Genomic DNA, 10,000 nt, shown 5'->3' with positions numbered 1-10,000 from the left:
CAACTCTATTGAAGGGAACTCTAGTGAACTCAACTCTAGTGAAGGGAACTCTAGTGAACTCAACTCTAGTGAACTCAACTCTAGTGAACTGTAGTGAACTCAACTCTATTGAACTCAACTCTAGTGAACTCAACTCTAGTGAACTCAACTCCAGTGAACTCTAGTTGACTCTAGTGAACTCAGGTTGACTCTAGTGAACTCTAGTTGAATTTAGTGAACTCTAGTTGACTGTAGTGAACTCTAGTGTACTCAACTCTAGAGAACTGTAGTGAACTCTAGTGAACTCAACTCTAGACAACTCTACTGAACTGTAGTGAACTCTAGTGAACTCAACTCCAGTGAACTCAACTCTAGTGAACTCTAGTGAACTGTAGTGAACTCTAGTGAACTCAACTCCAGTGAACTCAACTCTAGTGAACTCTAGTGAACTCAACTCCAGTGATCTCAACTCCAGTGAACTCAACTCTAGTGAACTCTTGTGAACTCAACTCTAGTGAACTCAACTCTAGAGAACTCAACTCCAGTAAACTCATTTCTAGTGAACTCAACTCTAGTCAACTCTACTGAACTCTAGTGTGACTCAACTCTAGAGAACTGTAGTGAACTCTAGTGAACTCAACTCTAGTGAACTCAACTCTAGTAAACTCAACTCCAGTGAACTCAACTCTAGAGAACTCAACTGTAGTGAACTCAACTCCAGTGAAGTCTAGTTGACTCTAGTGAACTCAGGTTGACTCTAGTGAACTCTAGTTGAATTTAGTGAACTCTAGTTGACTGTAGTGAACTCTAGTGTACTCAACTCTAGAGAACTGTAGTGAACTCTAGTGAACTCAACTCTAGACAACTCTACTGAACTGTAGTGAACTCTAGTGAACTCAACTCCAGTGAACTCAACTCTAGTGAACTGTAGTGAACTCTAGTGAACTCAACTCCAGTGAACTCAACTCTAGTGAACTCTAGTGAACTCAACTCCAGTGATCTCAACTCCAGTGAACTCAACTCTAGTGAACTCTAGTGAACTCTAGTGAACTCAACTCTAGTGAACTCAACTCTAGTGAACTCAACTCTAGAGAACTCAACTCCAGTGAACTCATTTCCAGTGAACTCATCTCTAGTCAACTCTACTGAACTCTAGTGTGACTCAACTCTAGTGAACTCAACTCCAGTGAACTCAACTCTAGTGAACTCAACTCTAGTGAACTCAACTCTAGTGAACTCAACTCCAGTGAACTCAACTCTTGTTAACTCTAGTGAATTCAACTCTAGTGAACTCAACTCTAGTGAACTCAACTCCAGTGAACTCAACTCTTGTTAACTCTAGTGAATTCAACTCTAGTGAACTCAACTCTAGTGAACTCTAGTGAACTCAACTCCAGTGAACTCAACTCTAGTGAACTCTAGTGAACTCAACTCTAGTGAACTCAACTCCAGTGAACTCAACTCTAGTGAACTCTAGTGAACTCAACTCTAGTGAACTCAACTTTAGTGAACTGTAGTGAACTGAACTCTAGTGAACTCTAGTTGACTCAAGTGAACTCTAGTTGACTCTAGTGAACTCAACTTTAGTGAACTCTAGTTGATTCTAGTGAATTCTAGTTGACTCTAGTGAACTCTAGTTGAATCTACTGAACTCTAGTTGAATCTAGTGGACTCTAGTTGACTCTAGTGAACTCTGGTTGACTCTAGTGAACTCTGGTTGACTCTAGTGAACTCAACTTTAGTGAACTCTAGTTGATTCTAGTGAATTCTAGTTGACTCTAGTGAACTCTAGTTGAATCTACTGAACTCTAGTTGAATCTAGTGAACTCTGGTTGACTCTAGTGAACTCTGGTTGACTCTAGTGAACTCTAGTTGACTCTAGTGAACTCTAGTTGAATCTAGTGAACTCTAGTTGACTCTAGTGAACTCTAGTTGACTCTAGTGAACTCTAGTTGACTCTAGTGAACTCTAGTTGAATCTAGTGAACTCTAGTTGACTCTAGTGAACTCTAGTTGAATCTAGTGAACTCTAGTTGACTCTAGTGAACTCTAGTTGAATCTAGTTGACTCTAGTGAACTCTAGTTGGCTCTAGTTGACTCTAGTTGGCTCTAGTTGACTCTAGTGAACTCTAGTTGACTTTAGTGAACTCTAGTTGAGTCAAGTGAACTCCACTTTAGTGAACTCTAGTTGACTCTAGCGAACTCCAGTGAACTCTAGTGACCTCCAGTGAACTCCAGCGAACTCTAGTGACCTCCAGTTAACTATAGTCAACTCTAGTGAACTCAACTCCAGTGAACTCAACTCCAGTGAAGTCAACTCTAGTCAACTCAACTCTAGTCAACTCTAGTGAACTCAACTCTAGTGAACTCTAGTTGACTCTAGTGAACTCTAGTTGAATCTAGTGAACTCTAGTTGACTCTAGTGAACTCTAGTTGAATCTAGTGAACTCTAGTTGACTCGAGTGAACTCGAGTGAACTCAACTCTAGTCAACTCTAGTGACCCGTAGTGAACTTTAGTGAACTCAACTCTAGTGAACTTAACTCTAGTGAACTCAACTCTAGTGAACTCAACTCCAGTGAACTCAACTCTAGTGAACTGTAGTGAACTCCAGTGAACTCAACTCTAGTCAACTCAACTCTAGTCAACTCAACTCCATTGAACTCAACTCCAGTGAACTCAACTCTAGTGAACTCTAGTTGACTCAACTCTAGTGAACTCAACTCTACACTCAAGTGAACTGTAGTGAACTCTAGTGAACTCAACTCCAGTATACTCAACTCCAGTGAACTCAACTCTAGTGAACTGTAGTGAACTCAACTCTAGTGAACTCTAGTTAACTCTAGTTGACTCTAGTGAACTCTAGTTGGCTCTAGTTGACTCTAGTGAACTCTAGTTGACTTTAGTGAACTCTAGTTGAGTCAAGTGAACTCCACTTTAGTGAACTCTAGTTGACTCTAGCAAACTCCAGTGAACTCTAGTGACCTCCAGTGAACTCCAGCGAACTCTAGTGACCTCCAGTTAACTATAGTCAACTTTAGATAACTCTAGTGAACTCCAGTGAACTCTAGTGAACTCTATTGACCTCCAGTTAACTGTAGTCAACTTTAGATAACTCTAGTAAACTCTAGTGAACTCCAGTGAACTCTAGTGAACTCTATTGACCTCCAGTTAACTGTAGTCAACTTTAAATAACTCTAGTGAACTCTAGTGACCTCCAGTTAACTGTAGTCAACGTTAGATAACTCTAGTGAACTCTAGTGAACTATAGTGAACTTTAGACTGTAGTGAACTCTAGTGACCTCCAGTTAACTGTAGTCAACGTTAGAGAACTCTAGTGAACTCTAGTGAACTATAGTCAACTTTAGACTCCATTGAACTCTAGTGACCTCCAGTTAACTATAGTCCACTTTAGATAACTCTAGTGAACTCCAGTGAACTCTAGTGAACTCTATTGACCTCCAGTTAACTGTAGTCAACTTTAGATAACTCTAGTGAACTCCAGTGAACTCTATTGACCTCCAGTTAACTGTAGTCAACGTTAGATAACTCTAGTGAACTCTATTGACCTCCAGTTAACTGTAGTCAACGTTAGATAACTCTAGTGAACTCTATTGACCTCCAGTTAACTGTAGTCAACGTTAGATAACTCTAGTGAACTCTATTGACCTCCAGTTAACTATAGTCAACTTTAGATAACTCTAATGAACTCCAGTGAACTCTATTGACCTCCAGTTAACTGTAGTCAACTTTAAATAACTCTAGTGAACTCTAGTGACCTCCAGTTAACTGTAGTCAACGTTAGATAACTCTAGTGAACTCTAGTGAACTATAGTGAACTTTAGACTGTAGTGAACTCTAGTTGACTCTAGTGAACTCTAGTTGACTCTAGTGAACTCTAGTTGACTCAAGTGAACTCCACTCTAGTGAACTCTAGTTGACTCTAGCCAACTCCAGTGAACTCTAGTGACCTCCAGTGAACTCCAGCGAACTCTAGTGACCTCCAGTTAACTATAGTCAACTTTAGATAACTCTAGTGAACTCCAGTGAACTCTATTGACCTCCAGTTAACTGTAGTCAACGTTAGAGAACTCTAGTGAACTCTATTGACCTCCAGTTAACTGTAGTCAACGTTAGATAACTCTAGTGAACTCTATTGACCTCCAGTTAACTGTAGTCAACGTTAGATAACTCTAGTGAACTCTATTGACCTCCAGTTAACTATAGTCAACTTTAGATAACTCTAGTGAACTCCAGTGAACTCTATTGACCTCCAGTTAACTGTAGTCAACTTTAAATAACTCTAGTGAACTCTAGTGACCTCCAGTTAACTGTAGTCAACGTTAGATAACTCTAGTGAACTCTAGTGAACTATAGTGAACTTTAGACTGTAGTGAACTCTAGTTGACTCTAGTGAACTCTAGTTGACTCTAGTGAACTCTAGTTGACTCAAGTGAACTCCACTCTAGTGAACTCTAGTTGACTCTAGCGAACTCCAGTGAACTCTAGTGACCTCCAGTGAACTCCAGCGAACTCTAGTGACCTCCAGGTAACTATAGTCAACTTTAGATAACTCTAGTGAACTCCAGTGAACTCTAGTGAACTCTATTGACCTCCAGTTAACTGTAGTCAACTTTAGATAACTCTAGTAAACTCTAGTGAACTCTATTGACCTCCAGTTAACTGTAGTCAACTTTAAATAACTCTAGTGAACTCTAGTGACCTCCAGTTAACTGTAGTCAACGTTAGATAACTCTAGTGAACTATAGTCAACTATAGTCAACTTTAGACTGTAGTGAACTCTAGTGACCTCCAGTTAACTGAAGTCAACGTTAGATAATTCTAGTGAACTCTAGTGAACTATAGTCAACTTTAGACTCCATTGAACTCTAGTGACCTCCAGTTAACTATAGTCCACTTTAGATAACTCTAGTGAACTCCAGTGAACTCTAGTGAACTCTATTGACCTCCAGTTAACTGTAGTCAACGTTAGATAACTCTAGTGAACTCTATTGACCTCCAGTTAACTATAGTCAACTTTAGATAACTCTAGTGAACTCCAGTGAACTCTATTGACCTCCAGTTAACTGTAGTCAACGTTAGATAACTCTAGTGAACTCCAGTGAACTCTATTGACCTCCAGTTAACTATAGTCAACGTTAGATAACTCTAGTGAACTCTAGTGAACTCTATTGACCTCCAGTTAACTGTAGTCAACGTTAGATAACTCTAGTGAACTCTATTGACCTCCAGTTAACTATAGTCCACTTTAGATAACTCTAGTGAACTCCAGTGAACTCTATTGACCTCCAGTTAACTGTAGTCAACGTTACATAACTCTAGTGAACTCTATTGACCTCCAGTTAACTATAGTCAACTTTAGATAACTCTAGTGAACTCCAGTTAACTCTATTGACCTCCAGTTAACTATAGTCAACGTTAGATAACTCTAGTGAACTCTAGTGAACTCTATTGACCTCCAGTTAACTGTAGTCAACGTTAGATAACTCTAGTGAACTCTATTGACCTCCAGTTAACTATAGTCCACTTTAGATAACTCTAGTGAACTCCAGTGAACTCTATTGACCTCCAGTTAACTGTAGTCAACGTTAGATAACTCTAGTGAACTCTATTGACCTCCAGTTAACTGTAGTCAACGTTACATAACTCTAGTGAACTCTATTGACCTCCAGTTAACTATAGTCTACTTTAGATAACTCTAGTGAACTCCAGTTAACTCTATTGACCTCCAGTTAACTATAGTCAACGTTAGATAACTCTAGTGAACTCTAGTGAACTCTATTGACCTCCAGTTACTATAGTCAACTTTAGATAACTCTAGTGAACTCTATTGACCTCCAGTTAACTATAGTCAACTTTAGATAACTCTAGTGAACTCCAGTGAACTCTATTGACCTCCAGTTAACTGTAGTCAACTTTAGATAACTCTAGTGAACTCTATTGACCTCCAGTTAACTATAGTCAACTTTAGATAACTCTAGTGAACTCTATTGACCTCCAGTTAACTATAGTCAACTTTAGATAACTCTAGTGAACTCTATTGACCTCCAGTTAACTATAGTCAACTTTAGATAACTCTAGTGAACTCTATTGACCTCCAGTTAACTATAGTCAACTTTAGATAACTCTAGTGAACTCCAGTGAACTCTATTGACCTCCAGTTAACTATAGTCAACTTTAGATAACTCTAGTGAACTCTATTGACCTCCAGTTAACTGTAGTCAACTTTAGATAACTCTAGTGAACTCTATTGACCTCCAGTTGACTATAGTCAACTTTAGATAACTCTAGTGAACTCTATTGACCTCCAGTTAACTAAAGTCAACTTTAGATAACTCTAGTGAACTCTATTGACCTCCAGTTAACTATAGTCAACTTTAGATAACTCTAGTGAAGTCTATTGACCTCCAGTTAACTGTAGTCAACTTTAGATAACTCTAGTGAACTCCAGTGAACTCTATTGAACTCAAGTGAACTATAGTCAACTTTAGATAACTCTAGTGAACTCTATTGACCTCCAGTTAACTATAGTCAACTTTAGATAACTCTAGTGAACTCCAGTGAACTCTATTGACCTCCAGTTAACTATAGTCAACTTTAGATAACTCTAGTGAACTCTATTGAACTCAAGTGAACTATAGTCAACTTTAGATAACTCTAGTGAAGTCTATTGACCTCCAGTTAACTATAGTCAACTTTAGATAACTCTAGTGAACTCTATTGACCTCCAGTTAACTATAGTCAACTTTAGATAACTCTAGTGAACTCCAGTGAACTCTATTGACCTCCAGTTAACTAAAGTCAACTTTAGATAACTCCAGTGAACTCTATTGACCTCCAGTTAACTGTAGTCAACGTTAGATAACTCTAGTGAACTCTATTGACCTCCAGTTAACTAAAGTCAACTTTAGATAACTCTAGTGAACTCTATTGACCTCCAGTTAACTGTAGTCAACGTTAGATAACTCTAGTGAACTCTATTGACCTCCAGTTAACTGTAGTCAACGTTAGATAACTCCAGTGAACTCTATTGACCTCCAGTTAACTAAAGTCAACTTTAGATAACTCCAGTGAACTCTATTGACCTCCAGTTAACTGTAGTCAACGTTAGATAACTCTAGTGAACTCTATTGACCTCCTGTTAACTATAGTCAACTTTAGATAACTCTAGTGAACTCCAGTGAACTCTATTGACCTCCTGTTAACTATAGTCAACTTTAGATAACTATATTGACCTCCAGTTAACTATAGTCAACGTTAGATAACTCTAGTGAACTCTATTGACCTCTAGTAAACTGTAGTCAACGTTAGATAACTCTAGTGAACTCTATTGACCTCCAGTTAACTATAGTCAACTTTAGATAACTCTAGTGAACTCTATTGACCTCCAGTTAACTGTAGTCAACTTTAGATAACTCTAGTGAACTCTATTGACCTCCAGTTAACTATAGTCAACTTTAGATAACTCTAGTGAACTCCAGTGAACTCTATTGACCTCCAGTTAACTGTAGTCAACTTTAGATAACTCTAGTGAACTCTATTGACCTCCAGTTAACTATAGTCAACTTTAGATAACTCTAGTGAACTCTATTGACCTCCAGTTAACTATAGTCAACTTTAGATAACTCTAGTGAACTCTATTGACCTCCAGTTAACTGTAGTCAACGTTAGATAACTCTAGTGAACTCTATTGACCTCCTGTTAACTATAGTCAACTTTAGATAACTCTATTGACCTCCAGTTAACTATAGTCAACGTTAGATAACTCTAGTGAACTCTATTGACCTCCAGTAAACTGTAGTCAACGTTAGATAACTCTAGTGAACTCTATTGACCTCCAGTTAACTGTAGTCAACTTTAGATAACTCTAGTGAACTCTATTGACCTCCAGTTAACTATAGTCAACTTTAGATAACTCTAGTGAACTCCAGTGAACTCTATTGACCTCCAGTTAACTGTAGTCAACTTTAGATAACTCTAGTGAACTCTATTGACCTCCAGTTAACTATAGTCAACTTTAGATAACTCTAGTGAACTCTATTGACCTCCAGTTAACTATAGTCAACTTTAGATAACTCTAGTGAACTCTATTGACCTCCAGTTAACTATAGTCAACTTTAGATAACTCTAGTGAACTCTATTGACCTCCAGTTAACTATAGTCAACTTTAGATAACTCTAGTGAACTCTATTGACCTCCAGTTAACTATAGTCAACTTTAGATAACTCTAGTGAACTCTATTGACCTCCAGTTAACTATAGTCAACTTTAGATAACTCTAGTGAACTCCAGTGAACTCTATTGAACTCAAGTGAACTATAGTCAACTTTAGATAACTCTAGTGAACTCCAGTGAACTCTATTGACCTCCAGTTAACTATAGTCAACTTTAGATAACTCTAGTGAACTCCAGTGAACTCTATTGAACTCAAGTGAACTATAGTCAACTTTAGATAACTCTAGTGAACTCTATTGACCTCCAGTTAACTATAGTCAACTTTAGATAACTCTAGTGAACTCCAGTGAACTCTATTGACCTCCAGTTAACTATAGTCAACTTTAGATAACTCTAGTGAACTCTAGTGACCTCCAGTTGCAGAAACCTGCTGTTAATGTGTCTCATATTTCCAGCTCGCCCTCTCACCCTGACCCAGATCATCACTGTTACCGTGGTTGCCGCCCTCATCGTCGTGGCGATTATTTTCGCCGCCAGCACGTGTGTCGCCCGGTCGCGCTCCTACAGGTCAGAAGGTCGGCAGCCGTTGCTAGGAGACCAGTATCATCGCTACGACGACCACAACAAAACCCAGTCTGTGGTGTAAACGCTCATAATGTGATCTCACACAGGTACAGGTGGAAGAAGAAGAAGAAGAAGAAGAAGAAGAAGAAGACACTGCTACTGAACAATCATGAGCTGTTCGCTAAATCTCTCTGGACTTTATTTAATAGTGTTCTTGTGAATAATTTATCGTGAATAATGTAAAGTGTTATAGTAATAAGACTGGAATAAACCACTAATAAACTGAAGTGAGTGTCTGTGGTGTTTACTGCTTTATAACAGGTTAAACGGTTCACAGCAAATGCCTGAATTCACATTCAACTTATGCAAATCATTACTGGAAGAACATCTGCATCATCATCATCATAATAAAGATTGTGTGCCGTGTCCCCGTGTCTCCACAAGATGGCGCTGCCGCCCCTCTGCCGTTCACCAGGTGATTATGTTAGTCTGTTGAGGCGTTCCTCACACTACTGCGCATGCGCCGCCTGATGACGCGCTCGAGGGCGGGTGTCACCTGTTGTCCGTCACACCCGATCCAGCACACGGAAACCCTCCGCGGCCGCGCTCATTACCGGAATACGGGTCTGTTTGACGTCATGCTCCGGTAGGATCGGTCACCTGCGGCTCTGAATCACTGATGATGAAGATGGAGGAGCTGCCGGACTTCAGAGACGTGGAGCACAAACTGGGTCGTAAAGTTCCGGAGAGTCTGAAGCGCGCGTTCACGGGCGAATCCGCGGAAACACACGCGCGCACGGACGACCTGCACACACTCAACAACAAGATCCGGTTCCTCCGACAGCAGATGGTGAGTCGATCTGCCGAGAGAGTCGGATCTTCGGACTCGCTGTGTTTGTTCTGTTCATATATATTATATTGGTACTGTATTTATAGCGTTTGTAGAGGTATAGTACCTCAGTATATACAATATAATGTTCTGAGGAGATTTCGACTGTTTCTGAGTGATTCACCTCAGACGTATCGACTCATTTGAACACATTCAGACACACTTCTCCAGACGTGAAATGAACGCGACACTAATTGGGGTTTATTGATGTAGTTTTAAGTTTTGTATTGTGTGAATATTATAATTTGTCATACATTGGCTGGTTAGGGTTAGGGTTAGTTGTCTGTACGTCATACATTGACTCGTTGTCGTGTTCGGTTCACTCCGGCTGAAGATCCGAGCGCGGTCACGTCTCACGCCTGGTCGCGCGCATCT

General features: G+C 39.6%; 2 protein-coding genes across 4 annotated transcripts in view; both read left to right on the top strand.

Annotated features, from left to right (window-relative positions):
• The window catches only part of tyrp1a (tyrosinase-related protein 1a), a gene marked incomplete at its 3' end in the record, with an annotated part of 22,345 nt that extends 13,324 nt beyond the window's left edge, over nt 1-9,021 (top strand). Inside the window, exons 7-8 of one of the 3 annotated variants that reach the window (XM_079805504.1) lie at nt 8,628-8,747; nt 8,844-9,021. In XM_079805504.1, coding sequence (XP_079661630.1) covers nt 8,628-8,747; nt 8,844-8,899 — 176 coding nt within the window. Of the gene's footprint in view, nt 1-8,627; nt 8,819-8,843 lie in introns of those variants that run through there. The other 2 variants (XM_079805505.1, XM_079805503.1) reach the window with 2 other exon arrangements.
• Nucleotides 9,022-9,290: 269 nt separating this feature from the next.
• Nucleotides 9,291-10,000, top strand: part of lurap1l (leucine rich adaptor protein 1 like) — an 8,409-nt gene continuing 7,699 nt past the window's right edge. The window contains exon 1 of the mRNA XM_079805623.1: nt 9,291-9,586. Coding sequence (XP_079661749.1) covers nt 9,416-9,586 — 171 coding nt within the window. The 5' untranslated portion in view covers nt 9,291-9,415. The remainder of the gene's footprint in view (nt 9,587-10,000) is intronic.

The sequence above is a fragment of the Gobio gobio genome (genome assembly GCF_949357685.1).
Source record: "Gobio gobio genome assembly, chromosome: 2".
In the NCBI taxonomy this organism is placed as follows: domain Eukaryota; kingdom Metazoa; phylum Chordata; class Actinopteri; order Cypriniformes; family Gobionidae; genus Gobio; species Gobio gobio.
Note: the sequence above shows the minus strand (reverse complement) of the source record. Positions and strands in the feature narration are given on the sequence as shown.